The sequence below is a fragment of the Protomyctophum parallelum genome, assembly GCF_964188405.1.
Source record: "Protomyctophum parallelum genome assembly, chromosome: 11".
NCBI classification, from domain to species: Eukaryota; Metazoa; Chordata; class Actinopteri; order Myctophiformes; family Myctophidae; genus Protomyctophum; species Protomyctophum parallelum.
The window spans coordinates 11,262,734-11,286,665 of NC_139707.1; the positions used below are offsets into that span (position 1 = coordinate 11,262,734).

The 23,932-nt window shown below is 45.1% G+C and overlaps 1 protein-coding gene across 1 annotated transcript; it reads right to left on the bottom strand.

The window, feature by feature from the left end:
• Positions 1–486: 486 nt before the first annotated feature.
• On the bottom strand, positions 487–22,011 carry LOC310867424 (thrombospondin-type laminin G domain and EAR repeat-containing protein-like). Its single transcript, XM_083777509.1, has 15 exons — positions 21,836–22,011; positions 19,205–19,269; positions 18,441–18,602; positions 17,022–17,263; positions 16,378–16,468; positions 14,777–14,939; positions 12,752–12,883; positions 12,036–12,153; positions 10,985–11,099; positions 8,209–8,395; positions 6,605–6,663; positions 6,283–6,459; positions 3,415–3,593; positions 1,257–1,358; positions 487–887 (listed from the first exon to the last, which is right to left on the bottom strand). Exons 1-15 carry the CDS (start codon positions 21,987–21,989, stop codon positions 734–736), a joined length of 2,100 nt encoding a protein of 699 aa, XP_083633635.1. The 5' UTR covers positions 21,990–22,011; the 3' UTR covers positions 487–733.
• Between the last annotated feature and the right edge of the window lie 1,921 nt (positions 22,012–23,932).

Here is a 23,932-nt window from a genome sequence, read left to right on the forward strand (position 1 = left end):
ACTGTAGGCATATATATATGTTTATTAATACTATATAGCTTATATATTTTATTGTCCTTTTCACCAGTTTTTCTATCTCACGTTGTCTGAAAACAAAGCACTTCTTCACCTGTAAACCTGCTACGGGACAAGAATATAAAGTTGGTTCTGATTGTAATCACACACCGTGGTCAGGTGTATTAGATTCAAATCCTGACCACTGAAGACCACTGAAGTTCGGTGTTGAAACGGGTCCTGCATTGGTTGCGGTAAGTCGTCCGGGAAGTACTGGGAGCTGATGGTAGGTGGGGCGCTCCACCTCAGCAATCCATCTTCCAGGGGTTGTAACGGGGACATACTCCATCTCCCAGGGGTCTAGCGCATTGTAACGGGGATAGACTCCATCTCCCAGAGGTCTATAGCTCATTGTAACAGGGATAGACTCCATCTCCCAGGGGTCTAGCGTATTGTAACGGGTACAGACTCCATCTCCCAGGGGTCTAGCGTATTGTAACGGGGACAGACTCCATCTCCCAGGGGTCTAGCGTATTGTAACGAGGACAGAATCCATCTCCCATGGGTCTAGCGCATTGTAACGGGGATAGACTCCATCTCCCAGAGGTCTATAGCTCATTGTAACAGGGATAGACTCCATCTCCCAGGGGTCTAGTTTATTGTAACAGGGACAGACTCCATCTCGGTAGATCTAATTTGGGGTGAAGGTAAAGCAGATGGGTGCAGGTTGTGGGACGTCTCAGTAGGTTTTGAGTTTGAACACCTTGCTGAGCCTGGAGGTGGCGCTAGAGTAGAGGAGGAAGGAGCCCTCGCTGGTGGTGAAGTGTTCCCAGTCTCTGCAGCCCAGCGTAGGGAGACTGTGGGCGGGGACAAAGCCCTCGTAGCCTCTCCACCTGGGAGACACATGCACGCACACACAGACAGACACACAGACACAGTTTTTTTTAACACTGACGGAAAATATTTCCACTGACAAAAACTAAATAAAAAAACTAAGCTGTGATGACTAAAACAATTCCTTCATTTAAAAACAAGAATAAAATGTCAAGGAGGGACTAGTGGAGAAGAGATCCAGTAGAACTAAATGTTAGGGAGGGACTAGTGGAGAAGAGATCCAGTAGAACTAAATGTTAGGGAGGGACTATAGTGGAGAAGAGATCCAGTAGAATTAAATGTTAGGGAGGGACTAGTGGAGAAGAGATCCAGTAGAACTATATATCATCATGACTGATCTCACATGTACACCACACTAATCATCTCACCTGTACACCACGCTGTTCAGAGAGTAGGATCGTCCGTCGTGAGAGTTCGCTACGACCAGGAACTTCTCCTCACCGACCGTGAAGAACTCCCAGTCCACAGCACTGTGGACACGCGTCCACACACACACACACACACACACACACACACACACACACACACACACACACACACACACACACACACACACACACACACACACACACACACACACACACACACACACACACACACACACACACACACACACACACACACACACACGTTAGAAATGTCATATGAGTGACTTGAACTCAATTGGAAGGAACCCGTGGGTGGAATGGAGCGACATTACACTATTGGGTGATTCTTCAAAGGTTAGTGAAAATCACTAGCAGTCAAGGGGAGGTTAAAGATGAAATAATTACGCAGTCAATAGAGCACCGAAGTCCTGACGTCACCGTCAGTAGAGGGCGTCAGTCCACAGGTTTGTGTACTTTTTATTTGCATCTCCATAGGGGGATTTTAGATCGCCTTGAAAAATACACCGATCACCCCGGCCTTTTCACTCATATGGATATGAAGCATCGACTGAAGGCGGATATGTACAAATATACCCAAAGAGTAACAAAATAAGCGTTAGAAATGACAACCCAGAGACTACATTTCCGGGTAGGCGGGTGGCTGCATCTGCCGTCGCACAACAGAAACTGAATGTTAATTAATTTAATTTGAGTTATAATTCTATTGATATTTAATGTTTCGTGGTTAGTACGAGTCGAGTCACCACCAGCTGAGCTTACGTCAACAAGGAATCTCAGGAACGCAATGTGTTGACAGCTGGGCGTGACGTATATTAGCAGCGACATTGCCTTCATATGTAGTTTCAAGGCTTTTGCGGCCACATTAATTCCCTTTTCTCCAGAAACTGGCTGTATCAAATATGAATGGACATCATTAACAACGCACAGCCACTGACCTGACAGAAAGGCCGGGGTGGTCGATTTATTTTTCAAACACAGTTCTTATATGAAGCGACCTAAAATCGCCCTATGGAAATTTCACTGCAAATAAAAAAATGCATGAACCAGACCACTCAGACCACAAACAAAAAAAGAAGTCCCATGCATTCAATCCCGCACCATCCCGCATATTATCGTTTAGTCCCGCTAAACGCACAATATTTCTAGAGATTTCTAGAGATCAAAAAACATTACCTTTACCCAAAGAGTTGCTGAGACTGAGCTGGCGTGCACGAGAGAGGGGTTGTTTATTTGTGTGAGGAGTTGCTCACAGATAGAGGGGGAAGTGTTTATATTGCGACGGACGGGCGGGCCACATTCTTTAGGTAGGCCTGTTATATTGTTATTTATGACACACGGACAATGTGACAAGCGCACAGGTTGCAGCGTGATAACGAGAGAGAGAGGAGAGAGAGGGATGTGTGTGTGTGTGTGTGTGTGTGTGTGTGTGTGTGTGTGTGTGTGTGTGTGAATGTAATGCACGACCTATGTAAAAGTGTATGAGTGTGTGTGTGAATGGGTGAATGTGTATGCACAATCTATGTAAAACGCTTTGGATAAAAGCGCTTTATAAAAGCACCATTTATCATTTGTTGTAGCTGTAATTAACTCACCTGTGCATCAGACTGTGTTGTAATTGCAATTAACTCACCTGTGTGTCAGGATGTCTGGTAGATGTAGTTTTAATTAACTCACCTGTGTGTCAGGATGTCTGGTAGATGTAGTTTTAATTAACTCACCTGTGTGTCAGGATGTCTGGTAGATGTAGTTGTAATTAACTCACCTGTGCGTCAGGATGTCTGGTAGATGTAGTTTTAATTAACTCACCTGTGTGTCAGGATGTCTGGTAGATGTAGTTGTAATTAACTCACCTGTGCGTCAGGATGTCTGGTAGATGTAGTTTTAATTAACTCACCTGTGCGTCAGGATGTCTGGTAGATGTAGTTGTAATTAACTCACCTGTGCGTCAGGATGTCTGGTAGATGTAGTTGTAATTAACTCACCTGTGCGTCAGGATGTCTGGTAGATGTAGTTGTAATTAACTCACCTGTGCGTCAGGATGTCTAGTTGTTGTAATTAACTCACCTGTGCGTCAGAATGTCTTGTAGTTGTAATTAACTCACCTGTGCGTCAGGATGTCTAGTTGTAATTAACTCACCTGTGCGTCAGGATGTCCTGGAAGCGTATGAAGTTCTGGGTGAGGGCGTTCAGCTCGTAGATGGTGGAGTTGATGGCGTAGACGCTGGGGCCTCGCTCCATGATCCGCTGGCTGTTGGCCACCACCAGGAAATACCTCTCTCCGATCTGGAACATCTCCCAGTCCGTGGCTCCCACCGTCTGCAAGGAGGGGGAGGTGGCCGGTAAGAACAGGAGCCGAACCCAGCGGAATGGAACGTTACGGCAGACAGAGTGGTCGGGTCACGATGGACACTCAGTCAATGACACACACAGGTCGAAGTGTGTTGACTTAATATGCTTAGCGCGACCTCAAATTATTGTTTCATTAACCCATTTAGACCTGAGGCAGATTCTAAAAAAAATGGCTTCTAAATGGGGGGAAAAAGGTTAAACAAATATACTTGTAAAGATGGATTCAATTACATTAAAGAAACCCGAGATTTCCCAGGTTGGCACACAGGGGTACAAGCAACAAAAAAAAAACGAGATATCGCGGCTTCGGCCTAGATTGGGTTAAGCAATAATCATAGAATGAAGCAAAAATAAAATCTCACGGCTGAAAATGTAATGATGATGTTTTGGGTACTATCATTCTAAACCTATTGTTGCTGCTGTTCGTTCCACACAACAAACAACCGGCTGAAGAAATCACAGATTTGAGCCATTAACCTATACAGTATACAATACACAACACAAAAGCCCTTTACAACAGGAGCTGCTTCAAAAGTGACAGACAGGCTCAAATCAATGCTTCTCTAGTCAGTCTGTCTGTCTGTCTGTCTGTCTGTGCACACACACACACACACACACACACACACACACACACAGTGATCACATACGTGACCCCGCCCTAACTGACTTGTCAAAACAGCAAGAAAGGCAGAGAGAACATTTTACTAGAAGCCGCACTGGAATTCCCCTATAGCACGCGTGCACACACACACACACACACACACACACATTGCACGCACACACACACACACACGCACACACACACACACACACACACACATGCATGTACTTACACACACGTGCACATGCAGTCATGCACGCACACGCGCAGCACCTGTGTTGGCAGGTGTCGAGTGTACTTGAGGACACATGATTTGACAGCAGCTTAATGCTTAAGCACACTTTTCACCATCGTAGAGCCAGGGAGTGGTTCTGTGCTCTAATGTAATCCTTTACAAATATGTCATTAAGACCTAATGTAACAGTTTGTTATCTACCCAGCTCAAAGACATGTGTTGTGTCATACAGGGACCTCCAGCCCAAAGACATGTGTTGTGTCATACAGGGACCTCCAGCCCAAAGACATGTGTTGTGTCATACAGGGACCTCCAGCCCAAAGACATGTGTTGTGTCATACAGGGACCTCCAGCCCAAAGACATGTGTTGTGCTAGGGACCCCTATTTCAAAGACATGTGTTGTGCCAGGGACCCTGTATTTTGCAATGGATGTAACTAACATGCTTTCTCAGAGTACCTAAAAGAGACATATTATTGCTCATTTTATTACGCAATAAAAATAAGTTTTATCCATTCATGAGTTGCCCATCCAGATGTTGTATAGATCTACAGATCTACTCACCGGTATATGTTGGAACACAGTAAAGCGTCCATCCAGATGTTTTGTAGATCTACTCACCGGTATATTTTGGAACAAGGTAAATTGCCCGTCCATCCAGATGTTTTGTAGATCTATACTCACCGGTATATTTTGGAACACCGTAAAGTGTCCATCCATCAATTTACAATTACAATTTACAATTTAGGCATTTAGCAGACGCTCTTAATCCAGAGCGAATTACATTAAGCAAGAACAAAAAGCATGGGAATACATCACAAAAAAGCATTTATCATGAAACATGTGTAAGCTAAGAAAGTAACAGTGGAATATCTATATTATGAGACTATACATATAAACTATATATATACTACTATGTTATACATATGTACTATGGCGTGCTACGACTATATACAATGCAATTATAGTGCTATCTACATAACATGCTATAAGTCTGTATCAAATGCTATCTAAGTCTACAGAAATGCTATCTAAGGGGGTAGGGTAAGTGCTATGGGCCATGATGGAGTCTGAAAAGGTGGGTTTTCAGACTACGGCGGAAGATTGGGAGTGATGCTGCAGTTCTGACTGCAATGGGAAGTGCATTCCACAGTTTTGGAGCCAGAAGGGAGAAGAGTTTGGGACGTGTGGAGCGTTGACCCGGCGTTTTTAGTGAGGGTACTTCCAGCTTCCCTGCGTTGGCTGATCTGAGTGCAGATGTTTTGTACATCCACTCACCAGTATATTGTAGAACACAGTAAAGTGTCCATCCAGATGTTTTGTAGATCCACTCACCAGTATATTGTAGAACACAGTAAAGTGTCCATCCAGATGTTTTGTAGATCCACTCACCAGTATATTGTAGAACACAGTAAAGTGTCCATCCATCCAGATGTTTTGTAGATCTATACTCACAGGTATATTGTAGAACACAGTAAAGTGTCCATCCATCCAGATGTTTTGTAGATCTATACTCACAGGTATATTTTGGAACACAGTAAAGTGTCCATCCAGATGTTTTGAAGATCTATACTCACAGGTATATTTTGGAACACAGTAAAGTGTCCATCCATCCAGATGTTTTGAAGATCCACTCACCGGTATATTTTGGAACACAGTAAATTGCCCGTCCATCCAGATGTTTTGAAGATCCACTCACCGGTATATTTTGGAACACAGTAAATTGCCCGTCCATCCAGATGTTTTGAAGATCCACTCACCGGTATATTTTGGAACACAGTAAATTGCACGTCCATCCAGATGTTTTGAAGATCCACTCACCGGTATATTTTGGAACACAGTAAATTGCCCGTCCATCCAGATGTAGATGGTAGAGTCGATGCTGGTGGTTTGACCGTTGAAGGTGTTTGCCACGACCAGGAAGTGGTACGGTCCGACCCGGAAGAACTCCCAGTCGTACGCCCCCGAGGTCACCAGCGTCTGGTTCACCTCAAACAGCTGCAATGTCAACCAATCAAATCAAACAGCTGCAAGCTGTCAACCAATCAAATCAAACAGCTGCAATGTTAACCAATCAAATCAAACAGCTCCATAATGAACCAATCAATGAATTAGATAGTCATGTGACAGGAAGAGGAAGTACCTTGATGCCTGGGTTCCAGCGGTAAATGACACTTTCTATGTTGTGGTTTGAGTCACTTGCTGAGAAGGAAGTAGAAAGAGCAGCAATAATTATAATAATGATGATGATTCGTATTCTTACTATTATTAACCCATTTAGACCTGAGGACAATTCTACAAATGTGTTCTAAATCCTGACGGTTTCCTGAAAAACCTCATGTTTCTATATCGTTCTCAAACATTTTCATGTCAAGGACCCCCAAAATGATATGTAATTGATCGCCAACCCCCATCTGAAAATATGTAGTTCCAGGGACCTTCCAGGAGTAAAGATTTGAGTTAAAAGATTTTCAAAGATTTGCATTTAAAAAATAAATAAAAATAAAAATAGCAGACCAACAAGCTTTTGGATGAAATTTGAAATGAAATTTTGATGGAATTTGACGTAACCTTTTTGAAAGCCCACACACTGCCAACAACGTCAATTTGACGTAGCTTGTAAAATTTGACGGTCACACATTTGTGACCAGATTTGACTGAGAGCCTGCCATCGTGCAGCCTCCAGCATTTCACCAGGGGAGATAAAAACTGAATGTATTATTTTTGTATCCAAAAATGAGTAAATAGCAGAGGGAGACTCTTCACAAAACTAGACTAGAGCACGTCTGAATTAAATGTCAGAGCTGAAATCAACATTTATATGAAATAAATGCTTAAACATGTAGCTAGGTTAGAGACCACAGAAGTGAACCTTTCAAGCCTGTTTTCTCATATCGCTGTTTCTCTGCAAGACATAACTCTATAAGCCATATCTCCAAAACTAGAGGGTCAAACTGAACAACCAATATGTCAATGTGAAGCTATGATTCCCTGCTTTCATACGACATGAAAAAACGAGGCTTTGTGCGTGCGTGCGCAGTGTAGCGTGCGCCGTAGGATCAAACTGCATGTTTTATGATCTAACTAACCATCGTAAAAGAAAAGAAAAAACTCTACACCTGTAGCATCTGGCTGAGTGCCACGCATGTGCGCGCACACACACACACACAAACACACTTTCAGAAGGTACATCATACAGCAGGCAGTTCTTTATAAGTTCCTTTCAGTTCAGATCAATGCGACCCCACTTCACTGTGTGCGTGTGTTTGTGTGCGTGTGCGCGCAGCCGCGAGTGTGTGAGTATGCAAACAAACTATTGTGTACAACACAGAGTTTCATGTACGATTGATGATTGAATGGAAGAACGTGCAGTCAAATAGATGGCGGATGAAAGCGCACACACATGCACGCGAGCTCGCCAGCAGCCCACGTGCGCACGCGCCAGCCCACAAGAAACAGAGAGCAGCAGATAGCATCAGTGGAAGCTCTCAGAATTCGTTTGATGTTGTGGTAAAACCTGGCCTGTTATCTGGAGAGCGGAGCGGCTTCACACCGTCTGCCACACGCAGTGGTGGAAAGTAACTTTTACTTAAGTACTGTACTCAAGTACAATTTTGAGGTATTTGTACTTTACTTGAGTATTTCCAATTTCTAGTACTACTCCACTACATCTCGGAGCCATCTTGTTTGTAGAATCTGTTCTCAGTGCTAAAAAAAACTTGTTAAAAAAACTCAAAACTAATGTACCTCGTCTGTGATTGGCCACGGCCAGGAAGGTGTGGTTGTGTATGCGGAAGGCCTCCCAGTCCAGAGCCGAGTGCGTCTGGAGTCTCTGGTACGGAACGAAGCGACGGCGTCTGGAGCTCCACCGATAGATCACAGACATCTCCCTACCCGAGGTAGACTCCTGGGAGTTAGCCACCACCAAGTACACCTGGTGGTAGAGAGACACAGACACAGAGAGAGAGAGAGAGAGAGAAATATAACAGAGTGAAGTTTAGATCAGTGGTTCCCAAAGTGGGGTCCCCCAGCTAAATGATAGTTATAGGAATCAAATGGACCCTTATGGGTCTGAAACTCAGAGAGTGTATATAAATAGAACCAAATGACACCCGTTAGGGTCCATTTGTACACTCCCAGGGTTAAATTAACAGTGATTTTACGATTTATATTGGGGGTCCCACCGTCCCAGAGATAGAAATGCCATTACATTAGCGGGACTGTAACCTATAATTCAGTTCAAACTGGGGGGCCCCGGGGGTGACCAATCAGGGCGTGCGCAAATCTCTGCCCTCTAGCACATTTAGATCCGAGGACGATTCTACAAAATGTCTTCTAAATCCTGACAGTTTTCTGAAAAAACCTTATGTTTCTATGTCAGTGGTTCTCAAACATTTTCATGTCAAGGACTCCCAAAAATATATGTAATTGGCCGCCGACACCCCATCTGAAAATTTGTTGTTCCAGAAACCCCTCAGAAGCAAAGATTTGAATTCGATCTGAAAGAATATACATTGAAAGATTTAAGCCACATTTTCAAGACTTTTCAAAAATAGCAGAACTACAAGCTCGTAGCTTGTAGATCTGCTATTTTCAAATAGCTAAAGTATAACATAATGCTTGAAACATCAAAAGGGTGCTAATGTGTTAGCCTGAGCTAACACGTTAGCTCAGGCTCTGATGATGACTCAGACCCTGTTGAACATCACAGAGCAGTACACGGTGTGTGTGATTAGAAGCATGCTTCAGTCAGACCACATCAAAGAATGCCCCGCTTCTCTCCCTCTCTCTCTGCCTCTACGGCACACAACTGTGCCCGTACGTGCACTTAATTGACCTATAGCTAAGCCCCTCCCCAAACTGCTATGGTCCAATCACAGCTAAGCATAACATGGGTAAGACAAACCTCTCTCTTAAAAAAAGATGTCACACACATATTTTTCCAGTGCATACAGCAGGCCTTGTTTGATGGATTTGGAAGAGATTTGGAAGGTCTGGTTCCAAAAATGAACCAGTATTTAATGTGTAAAATCCATGATATTTCCTTCTGAATGAATGAGCCCGGTTGGAAAGTGTCCAAGTGGGAGTGTCTAAGTGGGAGAGGGCAGGGCTTAGCTAAAGGTTTATCAGACACGCCCCCTTCCTACACAAACCCATTGTTAACAGTTTATCAGACTCACCTCCTTCCTACACAAACCTATTGTTAACTTCAAACTTCATCTTAACCATTCATCTATAACACCCGTCCTTGGTTCTGGTGACTGATACTGCCCTCATAATATGTGAGGGTACGTGTTTTTTAATACGGTTTTCCATACATTTTATTGTATTCTTTATTATAATAATTGATGTATCCATTACATTTTTGAAGGGTGCTAGACCCCCCTATGTCCATCTTCGAACATTGTCTTAATTTCATGCCATTGACAATGAATGCTTTGAGTGCAAACATTGTGTAAACTAAAAACATTGAAGACAAAAGGTGAGGACGCAAATTGTGATTGTAGAGCCTAACCCTAACCCGAAATGATGAGTCCGCAATGCTGAGCCCAATCCACAATTTTGGATTATACTGCATAACAGATAATCGACGGCCGACGTTGTCACAAACAGTCAAACATGATTTACTTCCCCTGTGACCAGCGACACTTTTAGTATGAGCCGTGAGGTGATAAAGGATGGTCGAGCCATAGTTTCGACCGAGCCACAGTCTCAAAGTAATTCACACAGTAACGGGTTGTTACCCCGTTTACTCTGTCGCCTATAGCAACCCAGATCTATTCAGACGGTGGTGAGGAGTGTGACGTCACAAAAAATCAACAAAAACCTAAAAAAACCCCTCATCTAACTTGTTCTTGGCAGTCAAAGAGTTTAAGAAGACCTCAAGGCCATTGTCCTCTGTAGCACCTATTGTTGTCTCCACCGTGGGAGTCTGCTCTGCAGCTGGCAGCGCGCACGCACCGCCCGCGCACACACCGCGCACGCACCGTGCACGCGCTGAGTCAACATCTATTTCAACTCTGTTCATCTCATCTCATCAATGGACTTCCAGGTCCATGGTTAAGACCTAGTTTTTAACCACACTGTAAACATTGTCATTCAAGGTTAAAGTGTTTAGCACTTTCAGAGCATAGGTATGCCCATATGATGACCACGGATGATCATATGATTGTTTTTGTTATCAAATGTTTCTTTCTTTCTTTTAAGACAAAATAAATGGCACAACCAAACATGTTAACATCATGAACGAATAAAGAAAGCAAAACACAAGAATACGACACAAACAACACACATACACACAGCAAAAGAAAAGGAACACAAAAACAGCGTTTATTGATAGTATCAAGTGAAGACGGACAGGAAAGAGGGAGAGAGAGAAGGGGAGAGACACGCAGCAAAGGTCGTCATAAACGGGACTCAAACACGCGACGCTCAGTCAGGCCTATATGTGGCATGCGCCTGGACCACTAGGCCAGCGGGAGCCGCCAATGACAAACTTTACAGTTGGAGTTAAAGTACTGGCCTTATCGTTGATGGTGAAGCTCTTCCAGGCCTTGGCCTCCTGTGTGCTGATGTTCTGGTAGAGATGGAACCTCCCCGACGTCCATTTATAGACGCCAGAGCCCGGCCGTGAATCCCTGAAACAATGACATCATCAATGACATCATCAGAGATGGAACCTCCCCGACGTCCATTTATAGACGCCAGAGCCCGGCCGTGAATCCCTGAAACAATGACATCATCAATGACATCATCAGAGATGGAACCTCCCAGACGTCCATTTATAGACGCCAGAGCCCGGCCGTGAATCCCTGAAACAATGACATCATCAATGACATCATCAGAGATGGAACCTCCCAGACGTCCATTTATAGACGCCAGAGCCCGGCCGTGAATCCCTGAAACAATGACATCATCAATGACATCATCAGAGATGGAACCTCCCAGACGTCCATTTATAGATGCCCGAACCCGGCCGCGAGTCCCTGAAACAATGACATCATCAATGACATCATCAGAGATGGAACCTCCCGGTCGTCCATTTATAGATGCCCGAACCCGGCCGTGAGTCCCTGAAACAATGACATCAATGCAGTGTTGATTTCGTCGACTAAAACTAAGACGAAAAAATGTTCGTCGACTGCCTTTTTCCACTGACGAAGACTAAATGGAAACTAAATAAAGCCTAAGCTATGATGACTAAAACTAAGACTAAATATTCTGACAATTTCGTCAACAAATAAAAGGACTAGTGGACAAGAGATCCACTATAAGTCATTTTACAATTAGTTGCATGCTGAAAATAGACGATCTACAAGCTCATAACGCCTCGTGCTGCGACGCGTTGTGAGCTTGTAGATCGTCTATTTTCAGCAAGTGAAAAAAAAACAGTCGTTACGACGGCATCAAGGCGCGCCAAAATACATTTTAGTCGACTAAATCGACTAGATTTAGTCGACTAAAACTAGACTAACACTAAAACAGTCCAGGTGACTAAAATGCGACTAAAACTAAATTAAAACTGTTCGAGACTATGACTACAACTAAAATCAAAATCTGTAATTATAGGCTACCTGTTGGCCGTGGCCACGAAGAGGCCCTCAGAGGGGATGGAGAAGACTTCGACGTCGAAGGTCTCTGAGTTGGTATAAAGATCCTGGTAGTCCTCCACATAGTCTAGACGCTGTTTCTCTGGAGAGGAGAGGAGAGGAGAGGAGAGGAGAGGAGAGGAGAGGAGAGGAGAGGAGAGGAGAGGAGAGGAGAGGAGAGGAGAGAGGAATAGCGCCACCATGAGGCTGAGTTGATTAATGTTCAAGTGGCATTTCTTCCTCAGCCTAGTGGGAATGTGCGTGCAAAATTTAACGGGAATCACACAATGTGTTCATGATTTGTGGCATTTTGTTTGAAACTGAGCACCCCTGCGAACTTTGGAAGCCAATCTTAGCCAATTAGGATGGAGTTTCGTTGAATGGCTCTAGAGAGACTGTGTACCAATTTGCGTGATGTTTGGACAAAATCTGTAGTATACTGTCCAAAAAAGTGTTTTGCACAAAGAGGCCTCCTGGTGGCGCTATAAGAGGCCAATGTGAACACCTTGGGGCAGAGGTTTAGCTGTGTGTGGAGAGTACGGCTGCCATCAAGCCCACGGTGCCAGAGATTATAGCTGTCCACAGACGGACACACACGGACGGACGGAAGGAGTGCAAAACATACTGTCTCCCCATGCCTTCGGCCTGGTGGAGACAATAATGGACATGAAAGCAGTGAGCTAAATGATGATGGGGCTCACCGTGGAGCAGGGGGATCCAGGCCTGTCCGTCACAGACCAGCAGGCCTCTGTTCTGGGCATCGAACCACAGCTGACCCTGCTCTCCTCTGGAGCACGGAGGAATGGAACCCGACGTGACACGCACCTCTGCTTCTGGAGAGGAGAGGAGAGGAGAGGAGAGGAGAGGAGAGGAGAGGAGAGGAGAGGAGAGGAGAGGAGAGGAGGGAAATAAAAATACAAATCTGAGTCTGTCAACAAGAGCCGTGACCTCATCCTGTTGTCATGGAAACATGTATGAAGGTGGTCATACACGCCTGTCAATCACATGTGCACGCACGCGCACACACACACTCACACTCACACTCACACACCTTGCATCAGTCACTTCACAGCTAGAGTTACAGAGTTGCTGTAACCATCACAGGCGCTTGTTTGTAGCCTAAACACACACACGCACATGCATGGGCGCACACACACACACACACACACACACACACACACACACACACACACACACACACACACACACACACACACACACACACACACAGGCCGACACCTGGATGTTCCTTTTGGAATAATTTAAAGTAAAGCCTGTCGTATATTAAAGCCAAACTCCTCACACCGCGGTGACTAACGTAACATCTGGTGAGCTTGTAGATCTGCTACAGCAGACAAACTGGTGTAGATTATAGACGTGAAATGCTAGCAGTCCTGGTGCAGAGCCCAGGGGTACTCCGGCGAACCAAGCACTAAGTAGACAGGGTTTCAGTGCTAAACACCATGTATGGCTATATCTTGCGCCACCCGCGGCTCACCCCTTATGCCTGAACTTATTACTTATGTAAACCATTTTACCATTTTGAAACATTTTTAAATTGTTCAAATCGCTGATCTACAAGCTCACAACGTGTCGACGTAGATTGGCTAGTTGAAGTCATTTTATTTTAAAATAGTAATAAATGGCAAAAAGTGGATGTGTTAAAAGCCGTATAGGAACAGGCACGATGTTCACCAATGGTGAAAAACCACTTTCCCTTCATTATGTAAGTGGTGTTGGTTGTCGTAGCGGGGTGTCACGTTGCCATGGTTACACGGGTTTGTATATCATGTTGTGTTTGCGCTGTGGTGTCGCAACCAAAGCTAATACCCCCATGGGAACAACACAATACAGCACATACAATAGGATACAATACAGCACAGCACAATACAATATACGATATATATAATACAGTACAATACAATACAGCTCGAATGCTGCACTTTCAAGAAAAGCCATATCCAGCTGCGGTGATAAGCCCTGCAGTCACCTTGGTAAAAGTGACGGCCTTAAAAGCGCCAACCTTATGAAAGCACCAACCTTATGAAAGCACCAACCTTATGAAAGCGACGGCCTTAAAAGCGACGGCTTTAAAAGCGACGGCCGTAAAAGGCCGGCATTAAAAACGACGGCCTTAAAAGCCACAACCTTATAAAAGCGACGGCCTTAAAAGCGACGGCCTTAAAGGTATATTCAGTGATTTCACTGAATTCAAATATCACTTATTTTTTTGTTTTGTTGTGATAATCCTCCCTACTATAGAGTGTGCTGGCCATATAAGGAGTTCCTCCCTGTCCCCAGTTAACCCCTGGGGGTCAAAAAACCTTAGGTTTCGTTTTTGTCTCTCTATCCTGATTGGACGAAAGGCTGGGTCCCACAGCCAAAAACGAAACCTAAGGTTTTTTGAGTGAAATCACTGAAAATACCTTTAAAAACGACGGCCTTAAAAGCGCCAACCTTATGAAAGCGACGGCCTTAAAAGCGACGGCCTTAAAAGCGACGGCCTTAAAAACGACGGCCTTAAAAGCCACAACCTTATCAAAGCGACGGCCTTAAAAGCGACGGCTCTAAAAGCGATGGCCTTAGAAGGCCGGCATTAAAAAACGACGGCCTTAAAAGAGACAACCTTATTATAAAAGCGACGGCCTTAATAGCTAAAGAATAACATGAAGCTTAAAACACCAAAAGGGGTTCCTGTGCTGAATGGGTTGATGGAGATCTCTCACCGTAGGGGTAGAGGGGCTGCAGCTGGCTGCCGGTGGGCTGCAGAGGCATGGAGGTGAGGACGTGAGGGACAGACAGCTCGGCCAATCGCGGCTCGGAGGAGGAGGGGCAGAGTCTCAGCGTGGCGTCCGAGCCGGGAAGCAGGACCAGCTGGCGCAGCAGACCCTGTGGGGGGCCGAGGGTTAACCCATTCTGACCTGAGATCAGATTCATACGAGGTTTCCACTGGACACACACTGGTCTGATCAACCCATTCTGACCTGAGATCAGATTCTAAAAATGTCTATTAAATCTTGACAGTTTCATTATTAACCCATTCTGACCTGAGATCAGATTCTAAAAGTGTCTTCGATTTTTCAAAAATAGCAGCCCTACAAGCTCGTATCGCGCCACTCGGTGGCGCGATATGAGCTTGTAGATCTGCTATTTTTAAATAGCTAAAGCACGACACGATGCTAACACCAAAATGGGTTCCCGTTCAGAATGGGTTAAAGAGCTCGTCAAATGTCTTTATATGTGGCCAAATTTGACTGAGGGACTGCCATTGGAATTCTTTAGAATTTCCGTTTATTCAATCATATAGCTTCAAATTGACATATGGGTTGTTCAGTTTGACCCACCAGTTTTGGAGATATGGCTTATATAGAGCAATGTCTTGCAGAGAAACGGCGAGTTGAGAAAACAGGCTTGAAGGTTTCACTGTGGTCTCTAACATTACACCTAGCTACATGTTTAAAGGTATATTCAGTGATTTCACTTAATTCAAATATCACTTATTTTTTTGTTTTGTTGTGATAATCCTCCCTACTATAGAGTGTGCTGGCCATATAAGGAGTTCCTCCCTGTCCCCAGTTAACCCCTTGGGGTCAAAAAACCTTAGGTTTCGTTTTTGACTCTCTATCCTGATTGGACGAAAGGCTGGGTCCCACAGCCAAAAACGAAATCTAAGGTTTTTTGAGTGAAATCACTGAATATACCTTTAAGCATTTATTTCATATGTAAACGTCAATTTCAGCTCTGACACTTATTTCAGACATGCTCTATTATGTGAAGAGTTTCGTCCAGTGTATACCTTCGTCAGGTAAACTGTCGCGACAAAGTGCTGCTATATATATATATATATATAGGGCAACGTCAAGTGGTGTCGCTCACGTCACCTTGAATGGAGAATGGAGACAAGGACCCAGGGCCCTACTTTGGGGTTGGAATTGACGATTATTGACGACCTGGTATGTGTCAGAATCAGCCAAATATTCAGATTTAACGAGGCCATCATGAAAATCATTACATACAAAATATAGACCCACATGACATGCCTGCAGACAGAAATAGTCCACAGAAATGCCAGTGACATAATAGACACAGATATACAGTATATGTTGTTTTTTTTTAAATAACGGAATAAAATGGCATAAAAAGACAAGACATGTTACAAGGATGGTTTCGGCTCGAATTCCTTGTTTAACCCACGAGGAGCCATTGTGTTGAGATAATACATTTATTGCAATATTAATGTATTTATTGCTAACTTGACCAGGTGACAGTGAAAAAAAAAAAAAACTTTCAAACAACATTGACTAAAACTAAATAAAATTGTGCTCACAGAGAAGCGTCCTTTCTGGCTCTTCCTGCTTCCTACGAACACTCTGGAGTTCCTGGTGCTCAGAGTGCTGGGAAACCACGTGTCCTGAACCCTGCACGCACGCACGCACGCACGCACGCACGCACGCACGCACGCACGCACGCACGCACGCACGCACGCACGCACGCACGCACGCACGCGCGCGCGCGCACGCACACACACACACACACACACACACACACACACACACACACACACACACACACACACACACACACACACACACACACACACACACACACACACACACACACACACACACACACACACACACACACACACACACACACACACACACACACACACACACACACACACACACACACACACACACACACACACACACACACACACACACACACACACACACACACACACACACACACACACACACACACACACACACACACACACACACACACACACACACACGAACAACACATGGCATTACATCGAGGGTGAGGGTGGCTCAGAGCCTATGCCTGAAGGGCCTCAAAAGTCTAATATCTCCCCGGACCCCCCCGGTCCAGAGGGAATTCCCTTTGGCTTAGTGGTTAAAACACCAAAAGGGGGTTCCCGTCCTGAATGGGGGAAACTATACTCACAGCTCCAGCGCCAGGCCGCAGTCCAGGGTGAGCGTGGCGTGGCGCCCGCTGACCGCCAGCACCAGGGTGTGCCAGGCGTTGTCCGCCAGCCGCACGCCCTTAAAGCTCAGCCTCCTCTTCACGCCCCGCCCCCCCCCGCCGCCTCCTCCGGCCACCAGGTGGAGGCGCTCACGAGACACGCGCAGCCCCAGCAGCAGCCTATCGGAGTCCTCCGACACCAGGGAGAAGATGTACTCGTTCCTCTGGCAAGGACACATGGGGATAAGGAGTCAAGGAGACATGGAAGGAGATAAGGACACAATGAATGAGACAGGGAAGGAGACAAGGACAACGGGGATAAGGAGTCAAGGAGACAGGGAAGGATACAAGGACACATGGTATAAGGAGACAAGGACACAGGGAAGGAGTCAAGGAGACAGGGAAGGAGACAAGGACACAGGAAAGGAGTCAAGGAGACACGGAAGGAGACAAGGACACAGGAAAGGAGACAAGGACACAGTGAAGGAGACAAGGACACAGGGAAGGAGACAAGGACACAGTGAAGGAGACAAGGACACAGGGAAGGAGACAAGGACACAGGGAAGGAGACAAGGACACAGGGATAAGGAGTCAAGGACACATGAGGAGACAGGGAAGGAGACAATGACACAGGGAAGGAGACAAGGACACAGGGAAGGAGACAAGGGGACAGTGAAGGAGACAAGGACACAGGGAAGGAGACACTGGAACCAGTAATGCTACATGTATAGAGTGTCACCCTTTCATGGCTCGGAAGATAATTTATCATACATTTTTCAGAAAGTATTTATTTAAAGACCTTTGATGTGGTTTCACACTGGACGCGTTTTTCGAAAAACCGACGAAAAAATGCCAACGCTAAAAATGCGACCAGTGTGCAGCAATTGTTGTCTCCACCAGGCCGAAGGCATGGGGAGAGAGTATGTTTTGCACTCCGTCCGTGTGTCCGTGTGTGTGTCCGTCCGTCCTTCCGTCTGTGAACAGCTAATCTCCGGCACCGTTAACTATTTACCTTCTGAATGAGGTTGAGTATTTAACCCATGTAGAACCGATTCTAAAAACATTTCTTATCAATCCCAACAGTTTGCTGAAATGTTTTTCTATGTCAGCGGTGCTCAACCTTTTTCATTTTTAAGTTATCCTTATTTGGCCACGGACCCCCGTCTGAAAATATGTAAAATGTAAATTTGTGCGACATTTTCCCGCGCTACGAGCTTGTAGATCTGCTATTTTCCAAAAGCTAAAGTATAACATAACATGTTTTTGATTGTTGTTTCTAACCTCTTAAGCACTTTGTAACTTTATGTTTGGAAAGGTGCTATATAAATAAAATTAATTCATTCATTCATAATGCTTAAAACACCAAAAGGAGTTCCCGTCCTGAATGGGTCAACTATTTACCTTCTGAATGAGGTTGGGTATTTTAACGGTGGCGACCAATGAAAACTCTCCTGGGAAGTAGTCACAGTTGGTGAAGATTTGAGAGGCGGGAAAACTCAGGGTGGTCGCCATGGCAGCAGCTAGATGGAAACCCCGGGAACCTTTGGACTGAACCATCCGCACCTGATTGGGCGATTCATTTAATATTATTAATATTAGTAGTAGTTATTGATTCATTCACGCACACACACACGCACATAACACTGTAAAAAAAAATAACAATAATGGCTTTTTTATGCACAGAGTGCCTACTCAAAGTGCTTTACAATGGTCCATTCATTCATACATTGGGAGGTGAAGCGGCGAACAAGTCGAAGCCAGCGTCCTCACTTCCCACATTAACACACCGACGGTGGCGAGCTCACACCGACCGACTCATTCCGACACACTGAATGTAGGGTTCAGTGTCTTGCCTTCGACATGTGGACAGGAGGAGGAGCCGGGATTCTAACCGCCGACCCCAGGGATCATTGGAAGACCTGCTCTACCTCCTGAGCCACAGCCGCCCCAGAGGTGTTAACCCATTCTGACCGGGCACCCATTTTGGTGTTGGCATCATGTTATGCTTTAGCTATTGAAAAATAGCAGATCTACAAGCTCATAGCGCGCCACCGAGTGGCGCGCTACGAGCTTGTAGGTCTGCTATTTTTGAAAAATCGAAGAACGACTGACATTTTTAGAATCTGATCTCAGGTCAGAATGGGTTAATAGTTTAATCATCTCACCTGGTGTAGAGCTGCTTCTCCAGGATGTGGTAGAGCTCTGGACAGCAGGTCTAGAGGAAGCAGATCTGAGGAAACAAACCAATAAAAAAACATGAAGTCCCAAATTATTTTTCACCGATAATACCTCTGTGGGCGATAACGGCGACATAGGCGTGCCTGTGGCCAGTGTTGTTTTTGGCAGCAAATTTAGATTTTAGTTTTAGTCATACTCTTTTGAATAGTTTTCATTTAGTTAATAGTCACATTTTAGTCACCTGGAATGTTTTAGTGATAGTCTAGTTTTAGTCGACTAAATGTCATAAGATTTTAGTCCACTAAATCTACAGTTGGTTTAGTTGACTAAAATGTATTTTAGCAGGCCTTGATGCCGTCGTAATGGCTGATTTAACACTTGCTGAAATTAGCCGATCTACAAGCTCACAACGCGTCACAGCGCAACGCGTTGTGAGCTTGTAGATCGGCTATTTGTGTGTAAAATGACTTATATTGGATCTCTTGACCACTGGTCCCATCCCAACATTTTAGTCTAGTTTTTTTGTTGACGAAATTGTGAATACATTTAGTCTTAGTTTTAGTCATCATAGCTTAGTTTTCATTTAGATTCCATTTAGTTTTCGTCAGTGAAAAAAGGTAGTCGGCGAACATTTTTCGTCTTAGTTTTAGTCGACAAAAACAACACTGCCTGTGGCACTGGCGAGCTCAGGTGAGGGAGTCGCGGCGCCGAACGCTGCGAGGTCCGCTTCAGCCCGACTCGGCGCCGCCCGAGTGACGTCCACGATAGAGACAAGATGAGGAGTCATGATTTGGGGGTAAGCGCATGGCACAGCTGCCAATCAAAGTGATGACTGGCCAATCAAAGCACAGCTTTTCCGGGACTTGGCAAACCATGCCGTAGATTGTATAGCCTATGCGCGTCGCTGGGGGTCCCTGGGGGTCCTCAGGGTCCCTGGGGGTCCCTGGGGGTCCTCAGGGTCCCTGGGGGTCCCTGGGGGTCCTCAGGGTCCCTGACAACACATTTGACATTCCTCGACATGAAGACGATTCAGGAAACGGTGAGTTAGGGTTTTAAAGGCATTCCTCACGAGAACAAGAGGAGAAAAGAGAGGAAAGGAAATGCAGGTAAACAAGACTTGTGTAAATAAACAAACAGGATGTGACATGTCCGTTTACAGATCCTAAATATTTCATCTACGATTACACTGCCTTCCTGTTCCGTCCCTCCGTTGTGTGAGTGTGCGGGCGAGCGTGTGTGTGTGTGTGTGTGGGGGGGGGGGGGCAGTGTGTGCATGTCTCTGTTTGTGTGTGCGTGTGTGTGTACTGCAGCAATGCAAATGTGGATGATGTCTGGAAAAAGTACAAAATATTACTGTTACTCAAGTAAAAAAGTATGCATACTGAAATGTAGAAATACTAGAGTAAAGTACAAAAGTATTGGCATCAACATGCTCGGTGCAATGTAACACTGTTACTGAACAAACACTCTATAGCAGGGGTACTCAACTGGCGGACCGCGGTCCGGTCAACCTCTTTGCGGACCACCCAAAAAAAAAAAAAAGTAAGTTAATAATATAAATAACATCAGATGGTACATTTCTCATGTGAAATTGCTGCAAAGGTCCCCAAAATGTCCCCCAAGGGCCCCCAAAATTCTGGCGCGCGCTATGCGCAGTGTGGCCTGCCAGGGCGTATAACTCCCGGCCTGATTTGGAGTTCCACTCCGGGCCTGTACTCTGCACCCCATTATTGGTTGGGTGGAAGGCGATCTGATTTGTATAAGCTTGGCTTGACCATACTAAACGGGCATAGAGCCCCGCTCTCCGATGGACGCCGCGCATGGGACCGGACCTCGGTCTTATTCAAAAAAATATTTGTGGACCTTCATCATTTCTAGTTGAGGACCCCTGCTCTATAGCAATGATTACTGTCACAATATAGCGCTATTTAACACTGTTACTCAACACACTGTAGCAATGATTACTGTCACAATATAGAGCTATTTAACACTGTTACTCAACACACTGTAGCAATGATTACTGTCACAATATAGCGCTATTTAACACTGTTACTCAACGCACTTTAGCAATGATTACTGTCACAATATAGAGCTATTTAACACCGTTACTCAACACACTGTAGCAATGATTACTGTCACAATATAGAGCTATTTAACACCGTTACTGAACACTCTATACTAGCAATGGATACTATTTTAACACTTTTAATTGATTCACGTTTAGAATAGAATGATGTCTGGACTGACGTGTGATAAGAACACCTGCAGCCTCTATCTAATCTGCTGTGACCACAGCTATCTCACAGGAAGTGTGCGTGCATGTGTGTGTGCGCGCTCTCATGTGTGTGCGCATGCGAGTGTGTGCGTGTGTGCATGTGTGCGTCCATGTTCCTATGGGTCCTGCAGCAGGACTGCTGTCTTATGGGAATTTCTTAAAGAATCTATGAGTTGATTTAAAGCAGCAAAGCAACGGTGAAATTCGGTGAGTTATAATGTGACATAAGATGCTATGAAGTCAGTGTAATTCAGTAATTGAGAGTTTGAGAAACCTCACACCGCGCACGCACGCACACGCACACGCACACACACACACGCACACACAGTGTATAAGTATATACCTGTGCACGGTCTCCAGCTCTGCGCCTGGGCTCCAGAGGGGCCGAGGAGGACCCAGCAGCACAGCAGGGCCTGCAGGCGCGCCCCCGTCAGAGCTCCCTGTCTGGGGGGGACGAGACCCCTGGACCGCCCCCCTGCTCCAGCCCTGTTCAACATGGCCCAGACCGCTGCATGGCATCCCCCCCTCTCTCTCTCTCTCTCTCTGTCTCTCTATCCCTCTCTGCCTGGGTCAGTCTTTGGATAGTACGGGACAACGCATAATGATCTAAAAAGTAACCGTGAAAAGTATATGATTTTTAAAACGTGTTTCTTTCCGTGTGTGTGTGTGTGTGCGTGAGACCTTAACTAAGCTCCGAGGGCATCCGGAGGCCCTGGTTGCTGTCGCAGGTTCGATTCCAGGTCGGGCCAGTGATGTGTCGATGTGTGTGTCCCTGAGCAAGACTCTTAAAGGTCCCTGCACATCACTGGACGCGTTTACAGATTTTTAGCTGCGTTTTTCTCGGCGGTTTTCCGAGAAATAGCGGTCCAGTGTGCAACCACCTTTAAGCCCCAACTTCTACCCCGAGAGCTCACTACTCCTAGTTGTTATAGGATGGGGAAAATAGAGCACCGAAGTCCTGATGTCACTCGCTCATCCCCTGGTTCCAAGGGGTTCACGGAAGTTTCGCTCTATGGAGAATAACATGGGCTCATCTTGAAATAGTCTCATATAAGCATTGTGGTCCAAAGATAAACAAACTGTCTCTGCGATATTCAGAAGGGAGTTCCAACCGCGCCTCTAGCCTATTATGGCAGGCCAGTCTGGTGCATCTCAGAGGCAGGACAGGTTACATGAGATGAAGGAGGCACTGGAGCTCTGCGATATTGTCGGGGAGCTGTCTCTATCATTTGCGACAGTCAGTCACTCATATATGATACAGTCTGTTTCTAGCAAAAATGTAACTAATTCTGCAGCAGTAGAAATTGTGTTTTCTCTCAGTCAGTTGATTCTTCATATCCATATGAGTGCCGGGATGATTTGTTTATTTTTCAAACAGTTCTTATATGAGGCGATCTAAAATTCCACTAAGGGGGTTATAATAGAAATAAAAAGTACATGAACCCTTGGACTTAGTGCCCTCTACCGATATTGACGTCAGTGCTCTCATATGTGAATAGATTGTATATTATGGACATACTGTATGCAGTGACTACATTATAATTCATATATCCCACCGACGTTCAAGCGAAGACAGCCCTGCGGTCTCAGATCTGGACTCTCCGGCTCCACCTGGGCTAGAGATCTGTTCACTCTGCCTCCTTCTTTAGCCTCCTGATATCTAGAGAAACAAGACCAGTGTCTCCTTTAGAGAAACAAGACCACTGCCTCCTTTAGAGAAACAAGACCAGTGTCTCCTTTAGAGAAACAAGACCACTGTCTACTTTAGAGAATCAAGACCAGTGTCTCCTTTAGAGAAACAAGACCAGTGTCTCCTTTAGAGAAACAAGACCACTGTCTCCTTTAGAGAAACAAGACCACTGTCTCCTTTAGAGAAACAAGACCACTGTCTCCTTTAGAGAAACAAGACCACTGTTCTCCTTTAGAGAAACAAGACCACTGTCTCCTTTAGAGTAACAAGACCACCGTTCTCCTTTAGAGAAACAAGACCTCTCCTTCTAGTCTCATGGCGTCTAGAGAAACAGGACGTCCAACACCTTTAGTGCTTTTAGTTCCGTCGATAGAATTCCCCAAAAAAGAAACGCAGATGCTCTGAGCTTCCGAGTCGTGGAGTCTGTGGAGGTGAGTCTTCGGGTCTGATGCTGGCCTCAGATCAGCAGAAGTACTTCATCTGTCTGTCCTGTGTTTCTATTGACAAGACAAATAATAATAGAAAAATATATATTCCAATTAAAAGTTCCAACGCCTCTTTGAAAGTAACCTTGGATAAAAAAAGAAGTAAAAAATAAATCTTCAATGTTCTCCCAGCTGTGTCAAGCTCCAGTGTTCACTATGTGTGTGTGTGTGCTGTCAGGTGTGTGAGAGCATTGTGACAGACGCTACCTGCAGTGCACAGTCAGACTCCCTCCACTCTGTGTGTGTGTGTGTGTGTGTGTGTGTG